The sequence below is a fragment of the Drosophila persimilis genome, unplaced genomic scaffold (assembly GCF_003286085.1).
Source record: "Drosophila persimilis strain 14011-0111.01,24,50 unplaced genomic scaffold, DperRS2 tig00000002-arrow-pilon, whole genome shotgun sequence".
Lineage (NCBI taxonomy): Eukaryota > Metazoa > Arthropoda > Insecta > Diptera > Drosophilidae > Drosophila > Drosophila persimilis.
The window spans coordinates 3,747,864-3,775,358 of record NW_020825289.1 but is presented as its reverse complement, the minus strand read 5'-3'; the positions used below and the strand labels follow the sequence as shown (position 1 = coordinate 3,775,358).

At 43.3% G+C, this 27,495-nt stretch overlaps 2 protein-coding genes across 14 annotated transcripts; one reads left to right on the top strand and one right to left on the bottom strand.

Annotated features, from left to right (window-relative positions):
• Positions 1-447: 447 nt before the first annotated feature.
• On the bottom strand, positions 448-4,722 carry LOC6590275 (putative homeodomain transcription factor). The gene is made up of 8 exons (XM_002015479.2): positions 4,519-4,722; positions 3,609-3,670; positions 3,388-3,527; positions 2,831-3,320; positions 1,832-2,778; positions 1,580-1,758; positions 1,166-1,522; positions 448-1,101 (listed from the first exon to the last, which is right to left on the bottom strand). Exons 2-8 carry the CDS (start codon positions 3,632-3,634, stop codon positions 616-618), a joined length of 2,625 nt encoding a protein of 874 aa, XP_002015515.1. The 5' UTR covers positions 3,635-3,670; positions 4,519-4,722; the 3' UTR covers positions 448-615.
• A 1,527-nt stretch (positions 4,723-6,249) lies between these two features.
• On the top strand, positions 6,250-27,366 carry LOC6590308 (protein PFC0760c). Of its 13 annotated transcripts, XM_026986581.1 has the most exons (27): positions 6,673-6,880; positions 8,995-9,151; positions 9,227-9,393; positions 9,852-9,887; positions 12,646-12,828; positions 12,959-13,102; positions 13,177-13,310; positions 13,380-13,560; positions 13,647-13,961; positions 14,375-14,689; positions 14,766-15,410; positions 15,485-15,667; positions 15,731-15,868; positions 15,938-16,120; positions 21,675-21,806; positions 22,033-22,356; positions 22,418-22,606; positions 22,674-22,811; positions 23,293-23,508; positions 24,302-24,484; positions 24,538-24,669; positions 25,482-25,638; positions 25,696-25,862; positions 25,922-26,078; positions 26,134-26,300; positions 26,373-26,555; positions 26,616-27,366. In XM_026986581.1, exons 1-27 carry the CDS (start codon positions 6,673-6,675, stop codon positions 26,801-26,803), a joined length of 5,322 nt encoding a protein of 1,773 aa, XP_026842382.1. In that variant the 3' UTR covers positions 26,804-27,366. The 13 variants fall into 13 exon arrangements, with proteins under 13 accessions (XP_026842390.1, XP_026842391.1, XP_026842394.1 ...); XM_026986593.1 differs by lacking the exons at positions 9,852-9,887; positions 23,293-23,508 and adding an exon at positions 24,899-25,063 and having other exon boundaries at positions 6,251-6,880; XM_026986582.1 differs by lacking the exon at positions 9,852-9,887 and having other exon boundaries at positions 6,251-6,880.
• Positions 27,367-27,495: the final 129 nt, after the last annotated feature.

The following is a 27,495-nucleotide window of genomic DNA, read 5'->3' as shown; positions in this document are numbered from 1 at the left end:
TGCAGAAGTGCGATTGGTTGATGTTACGTCAGTATCGATTATGCGTGGGCGGTATGTGATAACGATTGCAACAACACCAGCTGTGCGATCGCAGAAATAACGAGAGGTTGGCAGCCCTACTCCGCCGGGCGTTAGCAGCTCCAATGCCAAGAGATCTCGAAAGGTCCGTTAGATTCAAAAGATTATGTTTTTAACTTGAATAATATATTTATTAATATTTTGGGATTCGAACTTGAGATTTTCTAAGATAGTATTCAGGATGTTACGAAACGTGCATAACATCTATGCTACAAGTTCTATGAACTTCGGTGCGGATTCATTACACAATTTCAGTTAACTGACGATTTGTGATTGTGCAGGTCGCTTCTAAAAGGTAGTATATGGTAAGCATATAATGTATATTGGTTTACGTAGTCAATAGTAGAACAATCACACGACAATCATAAACATTGGCTTACTTAAGTTTATTCATTAAACTACTCTAGATGGAGACATGTATTTAATTTTATATTTTCTCAAAGCGTCTCGAAATAAATTGTACTACAAAAATATGATCGATCTGCGCCATGCCATGGGTATGTTCCATGTGCCATCCCTGCCAGCTCGGTCTTTACTTTACTTTATTTTGATTTTGTGTAATTTCAACTTGAAGCCCAAGACCTCACTCAGAACGCCCGAGAGTGCCGACAATATGACTACCTTGATGGTTGTGAATAGATATGGGTTGGCACTGAGGCCAGAGATCTTGAATGGCGTTTCGAGCTCCTTTAATAGATCGGCAGCCAGCTTGAGAACGCTGTTCGAAACCATTAATTCATCCTTCTTTTTTGGCTTTTGTTCGATTTGCAGATACAAATTTATTTGCTCGGTTATCAGCACCGACACGCTGCGATACTTGTGCTGAATCTTTTGTCCCAGTGTCATGAAGCGCAGCAAGTAGATTCCAATCGTAATCGACCAAATCAGGGCCTCCAGCGTCAGGTGAGTGTGCAGGTGAACCGAGTCCTTCAGCCACTCAACACTGAGAAAGGCGAGCAGTAGCAAGGTCACGATAAATGCGGCAGATACAATAATATCAACCGACCGCTGCGGACCACGTTTCTACAGGAGATTTACAGAACTAGTCAAAGGAACTTGTGTTAAATAAAATAGCATGATTACGCACCTTTAGATAGGATCGTACGCTCAACCAGGTCTTGATATTGCGCACCTTGTTCAAGCGAAAGTGCGGCAAATTCGATTTGCGTGCTCTTCGCGATGATGTTAGGTGCGAGAACAGTTTGGCGTACAGAAAACGCTGCTTGAAAGTACGCTCCGCCACTGCAAATATGATAAACAGTATGAGAGTCAGGCTGAGCCGCTGGATGAAGCCCAGGGCCAGCACCGTGCGCTCCCATTTAGCCTCGCCAAAGGCAAACCCCAGGAGAGTAAAAAATGAAGACGATGACTTTTCCCACAGCAACTGGGGTATGTAAATGTAGCTTATCTCGCTGGCCTTTTCCGTATCGCTCCCAAGAGTGATCTGCAAGGAACTGAAGAATTGAAACACACCTGCGAAACACACATACTCAGATCTTACCACACAGAGCCTGCAAAAGGTTGGGATCATGGTAAGTAGAAAGGAAAATACAACTCCTATGTAAATGTAGTCATTCGTCTCGCCCATAGAGTCCACGCGTTCAATTATGCACGAGGCTATCTCAAGGACAGAGAGCTGGGCTTTCTTCGCATCACGCTGATCCCAAATGGTACAGCTTACTGAGACCGGGAAGAAGATACATAGATATACAGATGACTGTGAACTCCTAGACATAAATGGACATCTACTCACTGCGATCCATGCTGTTATGGGGATTCAGAATGGTTGTTGGTGTAATGTCTAGCTCGGCTGGGTCCTCATCGCTGCATGGCTTGAATCCAGCATCCGAATGATCCATATCTGAGGTATAGCTGCAATCCTCACTATTCGTGGTCACTCCCAGCCAATCTGTGGCCGATGTGGTGCACTCTTGGTTGCAGGCCGATGCTGGACTCGATATTAGATCGGCATCATCGCAATTATCAGAGTCAGCGCCACTGCTGGTGGACTCGTTTCCCCGAGATTGCGATTTCTTCTCGGGTGCTGCTGGCACATTGCTCGCACTGCTATTTGCCACATTTAGCCGCAGACGCAACTGACTGGCTTGGACAGGAACCACTGCTGCGGCTGGCACTCCTGCATTGGGCAAGGGCGAGTGGTTATTGTCCTCGCCGCTGGAACTTTTTCCATTCAAGCTCTCAAAGCCATCATCCTCGCCCAGACTGCGACGTGTTTTGTGAGTGGGCTGCAGTGTTTCCACGCCGCTCTCTTTGTCAGCCTCTCTGCTGGCCTTGCTCGATGAGGGCTGCTCTGTCTGGTCGTAGGTGGCATAGATCTGAATGGGCGTGTGCCAATTGACGTTGCGCTTCTTGGGACTTTCAGGCACAGGTCCGCCTTCGTGCCTTCTCAGATCATATATAGGTTCGGTGCGCGTAGTGCTGTCAACTGTCTCCTGTGCTTGGCGATGCGTGGTAACGACAGTTGTGCTGGGAAACGTCTCCTCTTTGCTGCTTTGCTTGATGTCAACGGGAGGTGGGCTGGCGGTGGCGTTGGCTGGCAGATCAGGTTCTTGTGCAGGAGCGCTGCTGATTGGTGTGGGCGGTTTTGAGAGCACTTCTGGGGCACTGGTTGTTGTGCGTCGCGTTGGAAGAGACGTGTTGCTACTGGGATGAGATAAATCCGGTTCGGGCTGGCGTATACTGCAGGAGAATGCATGAGCTTATGATCTCTGGAGCCCAGACCCCTACTCACCGCACATACTTCTTCCTGCGCCGCAGACGCGGTTCCCTTGCGGTTGACTTCTCGTTAAAGTTGGAAATGGAGAAGCGACGTAGTTTGTTTTTAGCGGTCCCATTACCGCCACCAGTTGCCGCGTTGTTGGTGGCCACGATCTGCGAGTGTATCAGGCTAATCATCAGACTGAGGGCGCAGGGTATGAGCAGGGCGCTGAGCATGTCGTCATGCTCCTCCGCCTGCTGCTTATCGGTATCTGGTTCGCCATACAGAGTGGCATTACTCTGCAGGTCGCTGGTCAGTGGCACAATGCGATTGCTATGCAGGATGTATATGGCCCAGTTCATCAGTTGGGTGAGGTACAGCACCAGAATGAAGCCAAAGGCATTGGGCGTGGTCTGCCTGACCCACCATTGTGCATACAGCGGGAGCAGCAGGTAACGCAAAATGGCCAAGCGAATGACAGTGAGCAGCGATTGCTTTGGCTTTGCCTTTGGAAAGGTGGAACCTATCGACCAAGCGACAAATTAACATTTCGTATGGATAGAATAATGAATAATAAAGGGAGAACCCACCTCGCACTAGGTCCACATCAATCAGTTCTGTCTTGAGCTTGGTGTTCTTCAGGTTGACATTATTGAAGCCATCTAAAATACGCTGCTCGACTGTTTTCTCCCATTCTTGCTTGTCATAGGTGCCGATTTTTTTCTGGTACCTAGGCATACAGAAACACGACTTTAATATACGAGTATACATATATATATATAAGATGATTGACAATTGTGCAATCACTTACCATCCAACAATTTCATCCAATTTCATAGTAATCACATAAAAGCCGTCAAGTTGTCGTGCACCCTGCAATCCAACATGAGAGACGACAACGAAATGTTCAATTACAACTTTCTGGAACTTAGCTCGCACTGATATCACCAATTGCGAGAACGTGTCTAATTTACAAGAGTCGAGACCCTACAATCATTAAATGAACAAAAGCAGCACAAAGGCGGAGAGCGGATATGAGGCGTAACAGCAACCACTACAAAATCGGAGCACGACTGGGATACGCCGCCAACTCTTGAGTATCGCTTTTGCTGCGACGAATAAATGTGTGGACAGTGGACAAAGCTGCAATGGTTCCGGCTTTTCTGTCCGATTAAATGGAAATGATACCAAACAGCTGCTATGCATAACGGGTTTTCGGTCCCGTCCGTCCGTCCATTAGCCGTTAACTGATATCAGCTGGTGACTTTCACCTTCGCCTTGCCACAGCCCACAGTGCAGGACCACCCACCACCCGCTTGCAGCGATAAGGGGTTCGCGCTGAAACAACAACTGCGCCATAAATTGTTATGGTCTGTGTCCGTGTTCACATTGAAGACATTCAAATATTATATTTCGCTAGCCTTGCAGCATGAAAGCGGAAACTAGTAAACATTTTCAGACGCCCGAACAGCTGTTGTCGTCTTGCGGCGGCGACCGAGTGGGCGTAATGTTTATACATACACATGCACACAGGACACACAAGCGTATGCTTCTATATGTTTGACTGGGTCGGGTTTGGGGTTTGGTATGCGGCTGCTCGGCCCCTTCAGCAATGCTAGGTTCAAGGTGAACCAATATCTATTCGCGTCGATTCAAAGAACACTTCATGTAGGAAGGAATACCTCCGCATTCTGGCTTTAATTCATGATTTTCCCCTTTACCTTAAGTTGAACAGAGTCTGTGATCGATTTTTATACACGGGGCGCGGGCTCCGTTTATGTTGGTTCTTTGACACTTTCAATTCAATGGCGAGACGGTTTAACCAAAACTTTGCCACTATTGCTAATTTACTGATAATTTTGAATGCACTGCAGCCGCTGCAAGAGCGATTTGTATTTGCATTTGGGCCGAAATTGGTTGTTTTTGTCTCCGACAAGGTGTTGTGTTAGTTGTAGTTGTAACAATATTTACATGGTAACAATATTTACAGCAGAACTGCACGGTATCTACACATTTGCTACACATCTGCTACATAATGGTAGGAAACAGAGGGTATGGAGAAGCGTCAAAACGGCCCAGAAAAGCCAACGCATGCAGGTAAAATCCACCCCTTTTGCCTAATATGCCTTGTCTTTACAGACCGAGGTGAGGTTCGTACGAACCTTGCAGTTTTGATTGGCTGTTTTTTCGTGTTTTCCATTCCCTTTTCTATATACCATTCAAAATTACGACTCATTTCTTCGTTGCGCTATTAGCATCTGACCCCATAAAAATACCCGCTCATTTTCAAAATGTACCGTAAATATAACGATGAAAAACCGATCTTCACCCGCACAAGCCGCCTTTATTTAAACAGGAATAACTTGATTACAACCGCGGAAAATAATGTTGTTTGTAAATTCCTCTTGGAAGTCAATCCTATCTTTCTACTTTACTTACAATTCTTGTATATTCTTCCTCTTTGCTTACAAAAAACCACGAAAATCAGAACTACACTGAAAGAGAATGGCTATCTCTAGAGCAGCGCGCTAAAATGGAAATGTTTGAAAGTGAATGAGGGACATGGATGTGAATGCAATGGTATAAATGATGCAGGTGGAAATTTAAGAAACCTGCGAATCGAAGTCTATACACCCTATTTTCTTTAATATGACTTTAAAAATTAAATTTAACAGATTGACGAAATTGATGATACATACCATTATATACCGATATACCGTAAATATGCTTTCAACTAAATTTCGGCGTCAAAATATTCAGAATAGTGTATATACATATATGTACATCTGTACATTCGAACTTCTCTATTACGAACTTACAACGAAGTTTTTATATAGCGTATTTCGTACGTGTTGATGGTTTAACTTATAGCGAACTTTTTGTTGGTTTCGCTATATCGAAGTTCGACTGTAGCAGTGTATTTGTTGCTTAAGATTGCTACCAATTGTGGACAGTCGACAAAAAAATGTACTAAAAAATACCTCAATCAGCAGACCGCTTATATCGATAGTTTGTAACGGCAATTGAAAATCAGCAATTTAAACTACTAGCTGCCTTCTTTTACTCTTTTACTTTCTTCTATTACTCAAATGGTCCTGGCTGTGCGCATAATTAGTCGTATTTGTTTTCATTCCTCACTTCGCAAGACCACCGAGCACAGCACATCTATATTTATATATAAGAGCCGAAATGCATAAACAAAGAAATGCAGTTCAAAAGGGAATTGTCGGAAAAACTCTCGCCTCTCTGAAAATTTTCACCACATTTCTCACACGATCATGCAGCGGCCAATTTGTCGCTCCCTCGCTCATTCCGAAAGCTATTTTGAGGGGAGGCGGAGGAAAAAGCTGCACCAGGCCGAAACAGAAGATCCCTAAAGCTTTGGCAAGGCCTCTTGAATGGCACCGAATTTTCACCAAAACACTTTCAGTTGCGAGCGGACCTCTGCACGGAGTGGAACAAAATCTGAAAACCAATAGAGTACAGTCCGCGGAAAACGTTCATTTAATAGAAGAGCAAGAAAAATATATATATAATCTAATTTTTCTCATATATACCCTATATATATTCTGCCTGTGTATATATGAACATAATATATATGCATCAGTGTACCAAAAATTGTTATACATAAAATAAATTGCGAAAGAAAGAAATACCATTATCAACTATAAATAGTGCCTTAATGCTCAAAGGAATATAAATTTTAATAACGAAAAAACCAAACGACGTGAGCGAATCTTATAATTTAATAGAACCAATAAAAGGAGGAGAGAGCAAAATCGACACACGCCCGCATGTTCGAGTTAAAGGTTTAGAATCGTAACGAAGAAGAGCCGAACCGAAGATTGAGAACCGTACCTGAAGGAAATCGAAAGATGACTTTCACCCGATTAAAGACTCTGACATTGCTCGTGTGTGCTCTGCTGGCACTGAGTTTTCCCGGATATGTGAATTGCGCTAACAACAAGAAAGGATCGCAGCCAGCCGCCGCGCCGCTTGAGCCAGAGGCCGTCATCGAGGAGGTCAATGCCAAGCAGTTGGAGAAGCTCTTGGCCGACAAGGATTACGTTGCCGTTTTCTGGTGTAAGTGTGATCTCTGCCTCCCAGTCTTTCCATACGGATCAGATATACACCGTACATATGTATCTATGCTATGCTTCTATCTATGTATATGTATATGTGTGAAAGTGCTTGTGCGTGTGCGTGACCGTGCGAGTGTGTGGGTGTGCCATGTGAAACAAGTAACGGTCCGGTCCGGGCATCAAGCTTTTAATACGAGGCGACCCCACTCGAAATAGTAATAGAACAGCCATATTATATAAATTTTCGCGAGTAAAATTCAAAGCATTCACATACAAGTGAAAATATGTGAAAAATTCGTTGTACGAAATTTCTGAGATTTTCATTTGGTTAATTTTTTATTTTTATTTTTTGTTCCCCCCTCCGATGTTCCTAGTTGAAGTCTGCGGTGCCTTCTTCCCCCTTTTCTATCTGATTCTCGTTGGTCCGCTATCTCAACGTTCTGTTTATGAGAGAGAAATAGCTTTTGGCTGTGAGAAATTGCCGTCGTCTTTGCCGTCTTCGTTTTTGCGTTCGCTTCAGCTTTTCATTTTTTTATACATACATATATATGTACATATGTATATATGTATGTATATATGTATGTATATATGTATGTATACTTGTCCCCCGTGCGTTTGCTACTTTTCCTGATGCTTTAGCTTTTCGCATTTGGCGCAAACTTTTGGCACGAAAACTGCCGTGAAAAACCGCGCAAAACTCTCATTTCCTTCCAGTTGGCGACAGGTTTTTGTCCTTTTTCAGTATTCCCCCAAGAACTAGATGAACGTGCTCTTGTTCGACACAGGTTCGATCTATTTTAGGGGCTAGAAATTACCTTTCTGTTTGCTTTCTCTGGATATAGCCAATTGAGCAATTTGTCCGACAGTCAAACCAATAGACAATGAAAAAATGTAATAAACAAATTGCCAATGTGTGGCAAAAACCAATACTAAACTTATAATTACTTTAAATTCTTCAATGTCAAAGTTAATAAACAAAATGTGTAATACCTCTTGCTATAGATAGCTAATTATACACATGTATACATATACCTCGCAGATCGCTTATATATTTCGGTAGCATTGGCGGCAATTCCAAAAATAATTGTTGACAATGAAAATATTTCAAATCCAAAAGCCCCCAACGCCAGTGTCCCAATGCCTTGGGCAAACAAACGAAAACGATCATGGAACATCTACGCCAATGGCAGCTCATTAAATGCTGTCGGTTCGGCGGTAATCAAATCGGAGAACGGTGCAAATTCGAAACGAATTCTAGAGATCCGCTATTTGTGTTTATTGTTTGTTCAGATAAACGCTATTAATGTTATTGCAATCCGTTGTGAAAGCACTCGGAACAGACCCCCAACCCGATTCCCATCCGATTCGAGCAGACTTCCTGCAACGCTTACAAATCGAATCGATTAATTCTTCAGCGTATACGCAATATTTGCATCTGCTCCGTAAATTTGGGTGCCCATTTAGGCGCCGTAAGTTTGTGCTTTTCGATTACTTTTCAAGCGGTGAGGGATCGCCTTCAATGGATACCCACATAGCGCGTGTACATCCAAATATTAGAACATTGTTTATTCAGTACGAGCTCCGTGCAGATTGTGTAATGCGATTTTTTCGGCCTGGTCTGGCGTGCAACCACCCGAAGCACTTAAAGAGACATTGGCCAACATTGGGCTCTGTCTTTGTGTGCTTCACTAATAGCGGCCGCTGCACCACAATTTTATGAATTAATTTTGCAATTTTAGCATATTTGTCGGCAGTTGTTGCCCGAATTAATAGCAACGAATTGCTCTGGCTCTGCTGTCATTTCATTTCATTCATTCAGACTGCTTCTGCCTCTGCCTCTGCCACTGCCACTGTCGCTACCTCCGCCCTATACTAATGATGATGATGATGATGCATCCTCCATCTAATATAGGCATGAATAATCTCTGGGGCATTTGGTTCTGTTTCTGCTTCTGCTTGTGGTCGTGGTCGTCGTCGTGGTTCTGCTTCTGCTTTTGCTTCTGGCGTCACACGCGACAGTTGCTGCCTGTCAATTGATGTTGGTATCTCTATCTGATCTTGTCTGGCAGCCAGGTTATTCATATATTGAAATATTCCCTTATTGGATGCTTTCAGATGCGCGCAGCTGTGTGACCTGTGATAAGGTTTTAGCGGAACTCGAAAAAATCGACGATGACACCGACTCCTTCGGTGTGGACTTTGTGAAAATCAACGACAAACGACTAGCAAAACAATATGGCATCAAGAACTTCCCCGCCCTCACCTACTTCAGGTAGGTACCACCACCCCCATCCCGACCCATTGGGTGCTGCAGAGATCTAACCCAAAGAAAAAAAAACCCCCACAGGGAGAAGGAGCCCATCATCTATGATGGCGATCTCATGGACGAAGAGGGAGTTCTCGACTTTTTAACCTCGCTGGAGGCCATGGATCTGCCCGACCGCATCGAGGAGGTCAATGCCAAGATATTGCAGAAGATCATCGAGGACACCGACTTCGTGGCCGTCCTATTCTGTAAGTCTGCCTGACCTTGATTCACATATATGCAAACATATAAACATGAATACTTCTATATATCTATATTTCTGACCAAATCTATTGGTGGAATTTTGACTTGATGATGTTCTATTTTCAAAGCAGTTGCAGTTTTTAGCGTACACAAACAGTTTAGCTCTCTTGTGACTAAAAAGCATACAACTTAGGTATAGACCGCATACATATCTAGCTATACTGTATATTCTGTATGTCTACTACTACTTACGCATATGTCTCTATCTCTATCTGTATATCTCTCTCTCCATATATACGTATGTAACTTGTGACTAACCCTAGAAAACCGGCGGCAAACTTAACTTAACTTCTATATCTCTCCATATGAATATTCATATATTCCGGCGGTGTTTCTCTCCCTGTCTGAGCAAAATTACATACGCGAAATTTATCTATCTATATATTTTATCGAACGACTGCAGGTCCAGATCATGAAACATGCCCGCCCCGGGTTATGGGTAAGTTATTCGCGCATCCTCAACGATCCCCAGATCGTCTGTTCCTCCTCTTCCGCCAACTCTACCTCTACCTTGAAACTTTGTTTCCTCTAATTAATTCATTTACAAATTTTTCAAATTTCCCCCTCCATCATAATTGACCCCGACTCGAGTAATCCAAAAAATGCACTAGAAAAGATACTGCCTAAATGCCCGTGAACCCATGATATGTAAATATGTATAGTACTCGTGTATGTATATGTATATGTCTATCTCTATCCTAACTACTATATGCATATAACCAACATAACTTGTCAATGTCGATGTGTGTCGATGCTTGCTAACATTTGGACCATTTGGAGTGCCAAAGGATGCTGGGGATGAGTAGTTTTCTCCAACAAATCCTTGAAGAAACCCATAGCTTACCGCCGCTTCAGATTGGGGGACTAAGTGTTAGTAGTTTCAGCTAGTAGAACGGATTTTGTACATTTTCACGTTTGCTATCTCCCAAGGCAGACACGAATATTACGTATACGTATAATAATAAACATTACAACAACAGAAGCGCTGCAAATGAATGTCTGGGCTCGGCGCCAGATTATGTTTGCGTTCCCATCACCCCCCTTACGCCGTTCTCCCACCCAATCGAAGCCCAAGTCCACGCGGGCAAGACGGACAAGACGTCGGTAGATTTGACGGAGAATCAAACGGGAACAAAATAATTGAAAAAATGATTTTCAATTGAAATCAAATCAAATAATGTGCTCGCCGTAAATTCTGGGAAATAAACGTGGGCTGTTTCATACGAGTATACATATCCGTATATATCCATATGTATATATGTTTAAATGCAAGGATCTTCTGATTGTGATGGCCTTGTCAAAATTTTTGGAACAAAAGAAGGAAATCTTGGTATAGAAAAACATAAATTTATTGGCGTATTTAAGGCCCGCAGAGTCTTGGCATATACATATGTACGTACATTCATATGTATGTGTTTGCATAGACCCACTCACACAAGCGTGGTTATATCTTGGCCAACAACAAAGTATAGAGAATTTATTTATTTATTTCTTTTTTGTTGTGTTCCCTCTCTGTCCGACACAGCCACCTACAATTTTTGCGTTAAAAATAGAAAACTCAAGCAGTTGGTCGGCCAAGAAAATGGTTTTTTTCTTTCTTTTTTTTGCTCTCGGCTGCTGCTGTTATTTTTGCTTGATTCTGAAACAACTAACTATAGAGTGGGTCTTTACACACAAATATACACACATACATATATTTATGTATAGGCTTGGGTGTATCTGGTAGTATCCGCTACACTATCTATAGGTATTTTTATCAAACGCAGACGGCGTACAGGGATTTTTTGCTTTCTTTTTTTTTTATCGCATACTCGTTGATGCGAACAACATGTAGGTGAGACGAGAACACGAAATTGTGGCCCATTGTTGTGCCGCCCCCCGTGGCACCAACTGCCCCCGGCTCTGCAATGCAGTGTGCCGGGGCACACGGGCGGGGGCTGCAGACAGACAGCAGTTTTAATTGCTTTTGCATACAGCAATACATCAACATGCCCCACACGAGCGCGAGCCGGCGTGGCATGATTATGGGCAGCAGATCTTTAGTTGTCGCAGCCAAATGCAGTGGCACATAATATATATATGTACACAGATATATCGGTACATAGTGTGCATACGCGAGTCTCCTCCCGACTGACTTGCACTATTTTTAGTTAAGTGCAACATTTGCCCATCTCTGCAAAGGCAGAAGAGCAGCGGAGGACCAGCAAGAAAGCAGATAGAACCGAAAACAAAACTGTCATAGCCACAGTCGGAGTCCCATAAACATGTACAATTTTTGAGATTTTTCAAACACTTTGCAGTAAATTATGAGACATTTGCGCTGCCCAATGTGTGTGCATTGGCCTTGTCATCATGGCGACACCCACTTGAACGTACCCAAACGACAGTGGACTTTTTGTGGTTTCTTCTCTGATTGCACAGACTGCATTATTGGCCATCAATTGTTCCAGAATTGAAGCCAGAAGAGTAGATGGAGAATGTGGCAGACAGGCAGCCAGGCAGCCATTAGAAGACCATTAGATTCGCAAGTTCACGGGAAAATCAACAGAAATAAATATTACGTATACGCAGCATGGGGTGGCAAAGCGAAAGCTCGCTAAAGGCGCAGAGAGAACAGATTGATGAATATATAAACCGAAACAGAAACGTTAACAAGATGTGGGGAAACTGGCAGAACAGACGGCACAAAAGAGAGAGCTTTTAGAGAATTTCTTTTGATTTTATTTTCCCTCCTTTGAGGTGATTTCCGTTACCAAGACAAGCATCTTGCAACAGGTTGCACACAGACAGAGAAGGGGAGGGAGGCTGTGTAAACAAAATGTGTAAATAAACGAATCGTGTGGGCAGGTTTGGGATTGGGTAACATATCCGCACGATCCAAATGGCTTCCACTAGCTCCCATAGCTCCCTTGCATGTGATACCTCTCTACTGTAACCGTAAGGAAAGTTTTAAAACTTACAGCCGCATAATCAGCGAATGTTTCCAACCACTCGAAGCTCGAAAGCCAGAAATCCATGCGAATGCACTTGCACCCCAGGCCCAGTTGTTCGTTATTCGTTGTTCTCCCACACCCTGTCCGAGACTCTAAGCCCGTAGCCAGCCGATCCTAATGATCTCTTGTTTGACAAATTTTATGCCAACCAACATTCCAACCAACCAACCGAACAATCAACCAAACAACCAACAACCGACGTAGATAAGCAGCAGTGCCGCAAGTGCGCCAAGGCCCTGCAGGAGCTGGAGAATATCGACGACGAAGCTGACCAGCTGGGCATCGGATTTGTGAAAATACACGACGAGGCCTTGGCCGATGAATACAACTTGGGCGGTCTGCCTGCACTGGTCTACTACCGCCACCAGACTCCGATCATTTACGAAGGTACCACGTAGTCCTAGACCTCCATTCCTCACACACACCCACACATTTATCTTGAACACAAACATAAACCCATGCACGTATCGATATTCGTTATGTCGTTAACATCGCAACTGTGTCTGGCCGCCTGCAGGTGAACTCCAGCGTGAGGAGGATGTCTTGGAGTGGTTGGTGCAGAATAAGTCGACGGGCGACGAGGACGACGTGATAGAAGACGTCACATCCAAGACGCTGTCGACGCTGATCAGCAACATTGATAACTTGGTGGTGCTGTTCTGTATGTAGATCACATTGATTATTTTCCCATCCATCGAGCATGGCATGGATAACCGAGTGCTATCAATCCTCCAGATGATCACGGCAATGACGACTCGATGACCGTGTTGGAAGAGCTAGAACAGATTGACGACGACTGCGACAAGCATGGCATTCAGTTTGTGAAAATCGACGATGCCAAGGCGGCAGCCGATTACGGAATCGATTCGGTACGAAGCAAAACTGCAGTTGATATCGGTGCAAATGTGTTTCATAAAAAAAACCTATTCGATCGTCAGATTCCGGCTATTGTTTACTTTGAAAAAGAAATTCCAAACGTTTACGACGGCGATCTCATGGATGAGGAACAAATACTGAAGTGGCTGTTGAGCCAGTTGGAACGCGATGAGATCGAGGATGTCACCGACGAAATGCTCGACACAATGATCAAAGAAGGACGCGTCATTGCGGTGCTGTTCTGTAAATATTCACACAATTATCCATATAGAGCCCAAGCGGCGCTACCTCCACCCCACCACACATTTTGCTCACACGCTGTTTTCCAGACGACAACAACGACAAGAAGTCCCAGAAGGTGCTCGAAGAGCTCGAGAACATTGACGACGAGTGCGATGCCCTGGGCATTACCTTCGTGAAGATCGACAATCCCGAGGAGGCCGTTGAATATGGCATCAATAAAGTTCCTAAGCTGATATACTTTGAAAAAGGCATTCCAACTATTTACGAAGGCAACCTGGAGGACGAGGAGAAGCTCCTCAAGTGGCTTACAGACCAAACAAGTTCCGATCAAATCGAGGACATTACCGACGAAATGTTGGACTTGATCATTGAGAAAATGCCCCATGTTGCTGTGCTCTTCTGTAAGTGATTTCAGGCCCATCCCCTGCCCTATCCACAACCTTGTGCCGGGATACCTGCCGGGATTCCTGGGCACGCCCGTCTCTGTAGATATTGTATATCCGACAGACTTTGTGTTGTATCTCTGGGATGTGTCTGATGTAGTTGTAACAATCGGCCGACTGCTCGATGTGCTTCCAAGTAATCATTTTCAAAAGCGCGCTTCAAAAACTAATCAACTTAATCTAAGCCCCAGAAATGGTATATGTATTTGATTCCATAGAACCCTAAAGAAATTTACGAGTAGTTTGTACTTTTTCAAGTTGCAAGTTGAGCTAGGCTCCAGTTAGTTTCACCTTATAGATTATTCCTTCGATAGCTAACAAAACTATATCCAAGAGCACTCGATTAACCCTTTCTGTAATCATCTTCGCAGACGACAAAGACCAAAAGAAATCACAGAAAATCCTCGCAGAATTGGAAAACATCGACGATGAGTGCGATCAGAATGATATTGCCTTTGTCAAGATCGATGATGACAAGGAGGCCAAAGAATGGGGTATCGATGAGATTCCCTCGATTGTACTCTTTGAGCGCGGCATTCCACACATCTACGAGGGTGATCTGATGAAAGAAGATGAGCTTCTTGGCTGGTTGGTCCACCAGAAGCGCTATTCCGAGATTCCGGAAGTCACCGATGAAATGAAGGACAAACTGGTCGAGAATACCGAGCATCTGGCGGTTATCTTCTGTAAGTTATCCACAAATCATTCATCCCTATCCCTATCCTTATCGATAATAAATCTCTTTTCTTTCTCTTTCTACAGATGACAAGGACGATAAGCAGGACATGCGCATTCTCAACGAGCTGGAGAACATTGACGATGAGCTAGAGAAAGAGGGAATTGTCATTGTGCGCATCGATAATGCCGCCGAAGCCAAGGAATACGGTCTCGACCATTTGCCCGCCCTCATCTACTTCGAGAACAAAATCCCAGCCCTCTACGAAGGCGATCTGATGAATGAGGATGAGGTACTGGAGTGGCTGCTGGTCCAGAAGAAGACTGCCACCATTGAGGAGGTCACCGATGAGATCCTCGTCAACCTGATCAACGAGCACGAATATGTCGTTGTCTTCTTCACGGGTCCCTGCGAACCGGGCGAGACCTGCGACCACACCCTGAACGCCCTGGAGACCATAGACGATGAGTTGGACGAGGCTGGAATCATTTTCGTTACCACTGAGGATACCGGAGTCGCCAAGAAATACAATGTCAAGACTTATCCACGTTTGGTATTCTTCAGAAACCGTGATCCGCTGCACTTCACAGGAGATCTTGATGATGAGGACGAAGTGTTGGCCTGGATCACCGACGATGAGACCCTCGAGATTCCCGGGAAGATCGAGGAGGTCAATGTGAAAATGCTGGATAAGATTTTGGCTGAAAACGACCACGTCGTCGTGTTCTTCTGTAAGAATTACTTTGCATCAAATCCTTCTAAGAAACTGTTGGACTAACAAGTTATCGTTTCCCTTTTTCCACAGATGTCGAAGGAGATAAGAAGGCTCAGAAGATCCTCAACGAATTGGAGAACATCGATGACGAGTGCGAGGAAAAAGACATCGACTTTGTCAAGACATCCGACGACGATATTGATAAGGAATACGATTTGCCCGGTCTGCCGGCACTTGCATTTTATAGACATAAGTTTAGAACAATTTACACCGGTAAATTAACCAAATGATTCTCCCAAAAAATTATTTTAACGATCTATTGATCTATTTGTTCAGGTGATCTGATGAAGGAAGAGGAAATTCTGGAATGGGTTATCGATTTGCATGAGTCTACTGCTGATGTCATTGAGTCTGTCGATCGTAAGACCCTGCAGGTCCTGATCAACGATGTTGAGCATCTGGCTGTGTTCTTCTGTAAGACACTAAATTGAATGGAGTTTTGCCAAGGAATATTTAACTATTGGGTATTTTATTCTTCCCCAGATGATGACGAGTGCGAATCGTGCTCGGATATCTTGGATGAGCTTGAGAATATCGACGACGACACCGATAAGCATGGCATTCAGTTTGTCAAATCAAACGATGTTAAGCTGGCCCATGAGATTGGCATTTTCGCATTCCCAGCTTTGGTCTACTACGAGACTGGAGTCCCGATCATGTATGATGGTAAATAGACACCTTGCAATATATATAATTCTGTAACAACTAAAGGATTTTGCATCTGACTTTTACTCAATTTTAGGTAATCTCAAAAATGAAAATCGAGTGCTGCAGTGGTTAATCAATCAAAAGAGTAAGCGTTCTTGTTCCAAATGTGTTCTCTGCTTTCTAACTCACGCTCATAAGCCAAACATTCAGTACCGAATCAATTGAACTACATATGTACATATGTAGGTCCATGAGTCCCAAAAAACTAGCATACTTAAAAGATGGACATACCCAAAGATCATCTTCCCGTTTATTGCCATGTCAAAGTGCAAAACGTAATGAAACTTTTCGATATAGGCAACGATGAAGACGATGGAAGTGATGAAAAGATTGTTAAATTGAGCTATCCCAAAGAGAGCGATGAGGATAAGCGGGAGAGATTGAGGCGTCTCCAGCTAGCGATTCGAAAGCAGAGATTGCGAAAGCCCAAACGACAAAATGACGATGACGAAAATGGTGACGATGACGAAGACGACGACGATGACGATGATAATAAGAGAAAAGTTACTGATGGGGATGACGAAAACGACGAAGAGGATGAAGATGATAAAGAAAACGGGGATGACGATGAGGATGATGATGAAAATGGGGATGACGAAAATGGTGATGAAGATGAAGAGGATGAAAATGGGGATGACGATGATGATGAAAATGGTGATGAAGATGAAGAGGATGAGGATGAGGATGATGATGACGATAATAATGATGAAAATGGGGATGAGGATGAGGCAGATAACGATGACGACGAAGAAGAGAATGATGATGAGGATAACGATGACGATAACGACGATGATGAAGATAAGGATGATAAAGATAATGACGACGAAGACGCCGATGACGATAATGATGAAGACAACGATAATGATGTAGAGGATAATGATGAGGATAATGATGAGGACAATGAAAATGACGATGATGACGACAATAATAATGAGGATGATGATGACGATGACGAAGATGGGAACAAAGACAATGAAGATAACGATGACGAAGACGAAGAAGAAGACGATAAAGACAATGACGATAAAGACAATGACGATGACGATGACGATGACGAAGACGAAGAAGAAGATGTGAAAAGTAAGCCAAAATATAGGCACACGGCAAAGGGCCGAACGATACATCGGCTTGCTGATCTATGCTCGGGTCGGCTTATAGATGAAATAGGTAATACCTGAATGTGAGTTGCCACTGATGCACTAACCGAAGTTGTTCCATGTTCAATTCGCAACCTCTGGTCCTCCCCCACTCCCCACTCCCTATACCCACACACAGACACACGCAGAAACTCTTCTAGATACTTTCGACTACAGCTAATTTCATTGTCTATCTACAGACTTGGGTGAAAGGAATTCAAAAAGTAATGCATTCAGCCCAGGTAACCAGTCACGTATTCCCCATACACTCCCGTCTAGCGCATAGTAGCTTCTGTGCTAAAGCCATCTCACGTGAGGGAAACACAGTCATGCCAAAAAATAATCGAGCCCAGTCAATGTTTGCCCTCTGAATGTTAAACCCTAACCGAAGCTTCAACCTCACTCAGTTCTTAAGTCTAAAAGTCTTTGGTACATCAACAAAAATTGAAGAATAATTGAAAAAAAAATAAATAAAACAAATTCAATATCATAGCTGACACAATGTTTGAAATTATTTCAACAATGGAACTTACTATCGTCTTTTTGTAATTTGGAAAAGTCAATTTGTTCGTTAAACGAGACGAAAAATCTGTTAATAACTATTTTGTTTGGTTTATTTATTTTCTCTTAATACTTTAAGTAATCGTTCTGTTTGTTTAATTATAATGATTAATCTCGAACCCGCTTTGACCTACAAAAATGTCTATATGAAACAAAAACAACCAAAAATCAATCAATCAAGTGAAAAATACAGTGGATGCTCCTAAAATATATGTACATATGTACATATGTGCATAAATAAGTCCAAAATGTACAGCCCCGGGAAAAAAACTCGATATAGAAAATGAAAATATGAATTAGAACCGATATCTGCTGAATATCTAAATATCTGAATATCTGAAAATCCGATACCTGTACAGTCAGCATCAAAAGCATTTTGTCAGTTATTAGTTGTGATATCTATTGTATAATCTAAATAATACGAAAACCGAAAATTAAGTTTAAACAATTCAAATTCAAATTCAATTCTGTTCCATTCATAAAGCACGCTTCTTATACTCTAGAACAAGGAAACTTTCAATTTTCAACTTTCAACTTTCAAGCTTGAATTGTGAATTTTCAAGTTTCAAAACAATGAAAATCGAATCGAAATCGTACTAACTGCTCTCTTTCTCTGTCTCTCTCTCTCTCACTCACTCTCTGTCTGTGTGGTATTTCCGGAGGTGTTTGGAGAAAAGAAACAATTTTGAAAGCAAGTTAACGACGACTTTTATTCTTATTTCCGCCTACTCTGATGCACTCTTGTTTTAACGTTCTGTTTTTTGATGATGATTTATCGCAATGAACCTTCTGTTGTTAGTGAACCAAAAAATAATTTAAAAATAAATTTTACAAAAATAAAGCAACAACAAAAATCTCTTAAAACTAAACAATCTGACAAAATGTTTTTGTTTGTTTGCCCACACAGATGACGAATGTTTCTATGTTGGATTGGGCCACGACGGCCATTCAGCTAAACGCGGCAACAATTTCGTGCCCAACGATTACAAACCATTCCAATGCTGTCCAACCAAATTGGAGAAGTCAACGAAAGTTCCTAAAATGACGGCCCAGCGGATCGGACACAGCGACGGCGATCAGGGCAAGCGGGCGGGCGGCGTCGGCGGCGGCAACTTCCAGTTCGCCGCATCGGCGGCCACCAAGCCAGCAGCCAGGAGGCCAGAGCCTGCTAGCAAGCCAGTGCCTTCCAAGAAGCAGCCAAAGCGCACCCAGGACAATGATGACGAGGATGACGATGACGACGACGACGACGACGATGATGGCAAGCCCCTGGTCAAGGTGTCGTATGCCAACAAGCGGGCGGGAGGCGGCAGCAACAAGCCGCAGGCTGGCAAAAAGCCCGTCGCCAAGGTCCAGCAGAACGACAACGACGACGAGTCCCAGGAGGTGGAGAAGCCGTCCAAGCAGAAGTCGTCAAAGAAGTCCGGCAAGCTGAATGTTAAAACCGGTACGTAGTCCACGGACTATCGGACTATCCCTCGTAGTCATTGTAGATTGTACTAGTGCCATCCACACCCGCCACCCCCGCCACAACCGCCAAGACACAGACCATTCTAGAGCCCTCTGGCTGCACCACTCTCATTGTCCTGTACCAATCTCATTCGAGTAGTAGTTGTTGTTGTTGTGCCCATACATAGACACGTACAGACACGCACAATTTGGTCGTTACTTTATATGTTTATTTCTCTTCTCTTTTCTCTCTCTTTTGTGTCTTGCAGGCGTTAATTTTTTCCAAAATCGACTAAAAAATTTGTATGACCTCATTTTTCAGGATATCTCTCTGTGGGAGTAAGACAGTTTAACTGAGTATAAAGCCAGTTGCTAAATCAGTTGAATAGTGATTGTATGATTGAATGATATGCCATACCCAATACTCAGTAGCACGTATTCGCACTGTTCTCCACCGATACCAAAAAAACACTACCGAAACCAAACCAAAACCAAAACAAAACCATCAAACCCAAGCCTGTACAGCCGTCAAAAGAACCTTCAATGACAGGTTTCTGAATAAATGCTATATGCACCAATGTGTGACTGCCGACTGACGACAGTAACTGAATAACCTGTGAATACGCATGGCTGTGTGTATATAAACATAATGCTACTATAATATCATCCTCGGTGTCCGAGCAGATCCGATCATTGTCCGCACATTGTCCTTCTGAGCCGCAGACACAACTCGTTGTTCCACGTTGAGAAGATCTTTCGAAAGCAGAATCACACGCAACTCAAAACAAACAAAAAACTAATGAACAAACACACACAAAAACATAAAACGTACACATAACTAACATTAACTATGTTTTTGATATTTTCGCTACAACTATCTTCGGAGGGGGCCCGCCCCCAGTTCTGTAGCTCTAAGCTGAACTAAACCCCAACATTTGTTGCATTTTGTCGATGTTCAAACTAAAAGCAATTAGTGCAACAAAAAAACTATCAAACTTCTGAGAACTTTCACTTGTTACTATTTAGCCAGACAGCTTTGTTATTAACAAACCAATCAGCAATTGTCAATAACAAGAGCGCGTACACTTTTTGATACTACTACTTTTTGTCACAATATACAATTTACATACATACAAACATATTTATGTAGCTAGTCTAATTTAAAGAAGCCAAAAGAAGAACAAATCAAAGCCAAACCAAACGAAGCGAAATGAAACAAAACAAACAAAACGGAACAAAAGAAATATTTTTTGAAGCAATTTACAATTTGCAATGGCAAAAACTGTTAACTATTTTAACTAAAACATGTACAGATGAGAGCCCACCACACGTTATTCTATATACACAACACAACATACAACACACATACATACATATCTGATAAAAGAGCCATTTACGACATATACACATTTTGTAGCTTGATATTTATGTGCGAGACACAATAGCCAGATACGAGCAGACCGTATACTTAATTTTTCTGTAACCTTTGAGCTGTTACAAAGTCAAAGACTTCTTGCCTTGCCTTGCCTCGCATGCAATGTAGCCAGCCATTTTGTTTCGTTTGTTTCCTTCTGAGAGCGATGCGATACCACACCGCTCGCTGTTATATTTGTTATCGGTATTGGCGAAATACCGAATATTATATCTTTATATCACTTATGTTAGCTAAACTCTATCACTCTGTCACTAAATCCTACATGTGTAAACCGCTATTTTTTACGTTGAACAGCAGCCTTAAAGTCAAGATCAAGCAAATGTATTTTTGTCAAACGGGTTTTCAATGCCTGAAAATTGAAAATCGAAAATTGTAAGAACCGCAAGCACATTTTTGTAAAACTAAGCTCCACAAATCAATTGTAAAAATTCACAATAAAAAGCCATCGAAATCAAATGAATTTAGGTTCTCTTATTTAAGCAAATCCAAATCAAAATCCAATTCCACAAAATTTTTGGTTGTTTTTGTCAAAGCAAAAGAACAAAAAGAATTATCTGTGATTTAAATACTTTCAAACAGTCCGAAAGGCAATTAAAAATTATTTTAAAACGTGGGAAGGGAATACGTATGCCTATGAACAATGAAAATGTATATTTGTTACCAATTTCTTGTCCATATAAAAAGACACCATGCTTGCCATAAATTATGGAATAGTGGGTGGTGGGGGTCAAGCTGGCAAGCTCGATCGGTGGGGCTAAGAAGGACAAAGAAACCATTAATTTTGTATATATAGAATTCAAGAAAAACTCATGATTGATTGACAAACTGCAGCCAACAGGTATGTGCCATGAAGTGGCTGATGATATATCTACAAGTGTCTGCTTGAACAAATACCAATTACATCCATTGCTTCTCCATGTTGTACAAACAGGCAATCTGGAGAGCAACCAAGAGGTCTTCAACTGGATTCTCGAGCAGAAGGCCGACCAAAGCATAGAGCTTATTAATCGTGATCAACTCCTCGAATATATAGGCACCAAAGACTTTTTAGCGGTTGTATTTTGTAAGTATACTTTCCAGCCAAAGGCTATAAGGTAAAGGCTAAGGCTAAGTCTAAGGAATCTATATGTAGGAAGCATATACTATCTAAGCGCGCCCACTAAAAACTGTAACTGCCCAAAAACAACACAAGCAAAATCAAGCTACCAATAAGATAAACACTTAAACCATTCTGAACAACTCCGTACTATTATCCGGCGATACACTATTAATCTGAATGGTGATTGCAGACAAAGAAGATGATCCCGACTCGCCTCGCGTGCTGCGGCACATCGAACTAATCGACGACGAGGCCGCCGAGTATGGCATTTATGTAGTGAAAATGCACGACAAGCTGATGGCCAAGAAGTACGGATTCAGGAACCCTCCCGGTCTGACCTACTTCCGCAAGGGCAAGTACATCAACTACGACGGCGACATCGACGACGAGGAGGAGGTTCTCGACTGGCTGACCAGTCCGGCCAACATGGAGATGACCGATCACATCGAGCAGGTCAACCGCAAGATGTTTGAGAAGATTCGCAAGAACTCGGACTACGTGGCCGTGATCTTCTGTAAGTACTGATCATGCCGGAGAGCAGGAGCTATAGAGCTTTATCCGTGACTGAACTTTAGATAGCGACGAATGCAAGCAGTGTCCTCGCGTGCTCGTCGAGGTGGAGCACATTGACGATGAAGCGGACAAGGCGGGCATTGACTTTGTGAAGATCGACGACAAGCAAATGGCCAAGGAGTTCGGAGTCTTTGCCCTGCCGGCCATCGTCTTTTTCAAGCCCACATCGAAGGAGCCAGTCATATACGCCGGTAGGTTAATCGCTAAAGCAATCCGTGAGGATCATTTAAATGACGCTGTCTTCTCGGCACTTCATAGGGGATCTTTATGAAGAAGAGCAAATCCTCACTTGGTTGATCACGCAAAAGGATCCAAGTGGAGATGTGATTGAAGATCTCGAAGGCGAACGACTCGTTCATTTGATCGAAGAGTCGGGCTCCATAGCTGTCTACTTCTGTAAGTTTTCATCCACGGCACCAAAGTCTCTCCCAGATATGGCGACTATTCTTATACCATGAAGCGTAAGGTACTCAATGCTGCATTCGGTTTGGTGATGATCAATTCTCACAAAGTACAATGTCAAATTCGAAATTCATTTTAAATATTGTCTAGATGCACATCTTCAATGTTTATGTCGATCGCCAACAGAAATAACTTATATTTTGTCACATTTCGTGCAGTGTGTGTAGTGCGTACTTTGAGGGATTGAGAATCACGCTTTTGCGCAAAAAGTTTGCAGCGAGCTCTGTGTAATTGTAGTTAACATTTTAGTCTTCAACCTAGTTTAAGCCACTTATCGCGCTCTGTGTATCTAACCAATCAAGACTTTATTTATATTTCTATTTACGAATATGATCTCTCTGAAAAATCAAACCAAAACCACACAAAAATTGCTCAAAACCAACCAACAACCAACCAAATACCGAAATGAATTTAGGGAACAAAACAAAATGCGACATTTGCACATCGAAAGCGGCCCGCAAGGCCCGACTGAAAAAGGAACGCGAACAGCATCAGCAGGAGGGTGGAGCTGCCAGTGCTGCTGCCGCCTTCGGCGGCGAAACAGATGCTGGCGAGGCGGCTGCTGGTGGGGCAGATGGGTCGGCAGCGGCGGCTGCATCAACGGATTCATCAGCTGGCAAGCATGAAGATGGTAGCGCACCTTTCTGTATAGATCGTGCAACTGGAATGAGTCCAAGAATGTTTAACCACATAACCACCACCACCACCCAGAAACCTCCAGAAACCTCCAGAAACCTCCAGAAACCTACAGAAACCGCAACCCATCCGCACCACACCACACGCACCACCTCCTCCACTTTGTACTGCGAATGTAGCTCTACCCAGAACCAAAGACAGTACAACAGTAAAATAAGTAACGCCCATACAATTTTTCGGAACGAAATTTTGAAAGTGGCTCCAGGGTCTCGTCTCTTAAACTGCTTTCGAAAAGCTATAAGAGAGCGCTCAAAAGCTAGCCGCTCTCTCGTATGCGACTTGAGAGAGCCGCCGTCTTGTACTTGAGACTTGGCTGTATGCATATGCAGGCACACGTACACTCATGCATTCGTGGCTTCAAAAACCCCGCTACATAGAAGAATTGAAATGTATGGGCGTTACTTATCTTACTGTTTTTATTGCCTTTGCCAGAACTATATCTCTCTCTCTCTCGTCCCCTCTCTATCTGTCATACCCGAAACCCTATATCTTTCGTCTTTAGCTGTGCTGTTTCTCCGCTTTGTATTGTGTACTGTACTATATATACTCGTAAAACTCTCAAAGAAGACAAGTTCTCCCAACATCTTCTCACGCTCCCCGTCAACTTTTGCTGTGCCTTAGTTTATGTGTAGTGCTTGCCCATAGTATGTTGTCCTAGCCCCGACCTCGTGTGCAGTCCTTGTTGAGTAATGTAATGTGTTTATTTGAAACCCGACTGCGACATCCAGATGCCGATGGCTGCGAGCAATGCACCAAGGTCCTGGAGGAGCTGGAGAACATCGACGACGACTGCGACAAGCACGGCATAACGTTTGTGAAAACCAGAGACTTTTCTGTGGCCGATGGCTACGGCGTCCACGAGTATCCGGCATTGGTCTACTTCGAGGGAGGCATACCCAATGTGTTTGAGGGTACTACCTATATAGATGAGTATCTGAACGATACTAAACGGTGTCTTTCGTAGGTGAGCTCAGCGAGGAGGAGGAGGTGCTGCAGTGGCTGATCACACAGAAGACCGAGGATCGCATCGAGCTCATTACACGGCAAATGCTCGAGACCATGGTGGAGGAGACCCAATATCTCGCTGTGTACTTCTGTAAGTAACACCACAACGAAACATATCGATTTGATCATATACATACATATCAACTGTTTTTCAAACACTGTCTCATATTCTCACACACTCTGAATTGTTATATTCCCCCCTGTCCTCAAACAAAACATCGCACACAATCCACAAAACATATCCACAAATATGTATCTATCCTTGACAAAAACCCGAAACCGAAACCACAACCGAAAACCGAAACGTGAATCGCACTCAGTGCCGCCAGAGCGCAAGGGGAAGCAACCCGCCTTCTGTCGCAGTTTCTGTTCACCCTCTAGTCTTAAAGAAAGCAACCTGACCACCACTACCACTACAAAACACTCATCCAGCCAATTCGTACAAAGCTACATTTCACGTAAAAGAAAACGTATCCAAAAACAAGGTATTCCCGTATTCCATGTGTAAAAATACAAATCACGCAACTCGCAACTCGAAGTCGAACGCATGTTCGATTGAGCTCTAACCGTGCCTAACCATCAACAGGAGCTCTGTTCCATGTTCTATCCAAGAACTGTACTATTCTTTACTATACTAAAACCAGGCTTCCAACGTATTACGACCAAACTAAATTTGTATCTCTTTTCAAGATTAAATGTCCACTAGAAATGACTTACGATCAGACGTTGCGAATCTGTTGGAATTTGCTGGAATTTAGTTTGGACGCGAATACCTTATTTTTACGGCGTTTTCTTCGGCCTCTCCTCACACACCGCTAACCCTTCTTTCGCTTGTCACTAACCAGTTGAACGTTGCACACTCATCTTAAGCAGATGTCTAAATAAATGCTTTCTTTTCGGTAGACAAAATCAACTGCAACATCTGCGACCAGATATTGGAGGGGTTGGAGCTAATCGACGACGAATGCGATGTCTTCGGCATACACATGGTCAAGATCCAAGATCCGCAGTTAGCCAAACGCTATTCCATCAAAACCTTCCCCGCCTTGGTATATTTCCGGTGAGCAGGAGTATTTAACTCTTGGCGTAAATAAACCAACATTTTTTGTATTAAAAGCAATGGCAATCCTCTGCTGTTCGAGGGCGACCTCCAGAATGAGCAATCGGTCTTGGAGTGGCTGATTGATGACGACAATCGCGAGTTGGCCGACGAAATCGAGGAGGTCAACGAGCGCATGCTGGACCGCCTGATGGCTGAGTCCACCCTCTTGGTGGTTTTCTTTTGTAAGTTCATTCTGGAGTAATTCATTCTGGCCCGTATCTAAAGTCTTCTATCCTGTCAGATGATGATGATTGCGCTGAGTGCGAGGAAATATTGGAGGACCTGGAGGAGATCGATGGAGAGGCCGACATGTTTGGCATTGACTTTGTGAAGATAGCCAGCATAGACGCAGCGAAGAAATACGAAATTGTCAATATACCTTCTCTGGTGTATTACCGGTAAGAAATCACAGGAACCACGACAGTAGATTGGCTTCAAATGCATCCATTGTAGGAAACAAGTACCCGTCCTGTATGACGGAGATATGCATCAACATGACAAGGTCATCACATGGCTTACCTCACAAGATGTGTTCGAAATCAAGAACGAAATAGAAGAAGTCAACCGAAAAATGCTGGACAAGCTGCTTGAAGAGAATGAATTCCTGTCGGTGTTCTTCTGTAAGTGCAAACAGACAGCTCTGCTCTCAATACATTCTCCCCTAACTTGCCCCAAAAACCCCCTCTACTTAGATGAGCACAATCATCCGGACAGCATCGCCTCGCTGGAGAAGCTGGAGAATATCGACAGCGAGACGGATAATCTGGATATTACGTTTGTGAAAATGGCCGATTCACGCTATGCCAAGAAATGGGGCGTCACAAAGCTGCCAGCAATGGTATACTTCCGTCGCCGCTTCCCCAGCATATACAGAGGTGAGTCAGTGGTTCTAGGAGAGATCTGGGAACCCTCACTGAGAGCCTGCCATCTTTCAGGTGACCTACTATCCGAGGATGAGGTGCTGGAGTGGCTGCGCAAGAACCGCTTCCGCCAGCCTGAGCTGAACATCTTTATGTATGCCCTGATCGCCCTGGCGCTGGCCTTTGTCATCTACACGGCCTTCCTGCTGCAGTGCTTTAAGCCAGCACCGCCGCCACCCGTTCAGCACCCCAAGCAGTCTTGAGCGGTTTGGCTAAGAGAGCACTGGGGGACATCGGGAGCAAGTACTGAAACACGTTCTACGATCTGATATCAAGGAGGGGCTTCGGGACGAGAGCGAATCAAACCTGGAATGAACATCGAATATTACCACCACCACCACTACCACCACCACCACACTCTTACAATCACACACACACACGGATGTATATGTTTATTGATCTATCATCCGATCGTCTAAATTAGACGCCGATACAAACGACAGTGCCTGGGCCACGACTGGACTGAGACTGGGACTGGGACTCTGCCACAAGTTGCCCCAAGTAAAGACGATGCTTTGGATACTTTCCAATATCTTTTGGGACAGTTTGCGAACAACTTTGATAAACTCTGATATACGTCGATATATCAAAATATCCATCCACAAACATATGCATATCATCCGTCACATCATTTGTCTTCTAAATTCATTTGTGTACTTAAAGGAGAATCAAATAAAACAGAAAACACTCAAGTCATAGTAATTACTTTAAATTTAAATGCGATAATATTGTTGAATAAATGCCAATGATAATTTTTACAGTAAAACCATTATGGATTAATGTAATTAATAAAACATTGGATGATATTACATACACCCACCAACACTTTTAATAACCCCCACATTGCTCCTAGGAACATACTCGTATGTCCACACTGAGCACTAAAAAAAAAAAC

Coding starts and splice junctions, on each gene's coding strand:
- LOC6590308 (XM_026986581.1), top strand. CDS start 6,673: ATGACTTTCACCCGATTAAAGACTCTGACATTGCTCGTGTGTGCTCTG. Junction 16,121..21,674: donor AGTCCCGATCATGTATGATG/GTAAATAGACAC, acceptor TTGTACAAACAG/GCAATCTGGAGAGCAACCAA. Junction 23,509..24,301: donor AGCTGGCAAGCATGAAGATG/GTAGCGCACCTT, acceptor TGCGACATCCAG/ATGCCGATGGCTGCGAGCAA.
- LOC6590275 (XM_002015479.2), bottom strand. CDS start 3,634: ATGAAATTGGATGAAATTGTTGGATG. Junction 3,321..3,387: donor TGATGTGGACCTAGTGCGAG/GTGGGTTCTCCC, acceptor CTTGGTCGATAG/GTTCCACCTTTCCAAAGGCA. Junction 1,759..1,831: donor CCATAACAGCATGGATCGCA/GTGAGTAGATGT, acceptor TCCCGGTCTCAG/TAAGCTGTACCATTTGGGAT.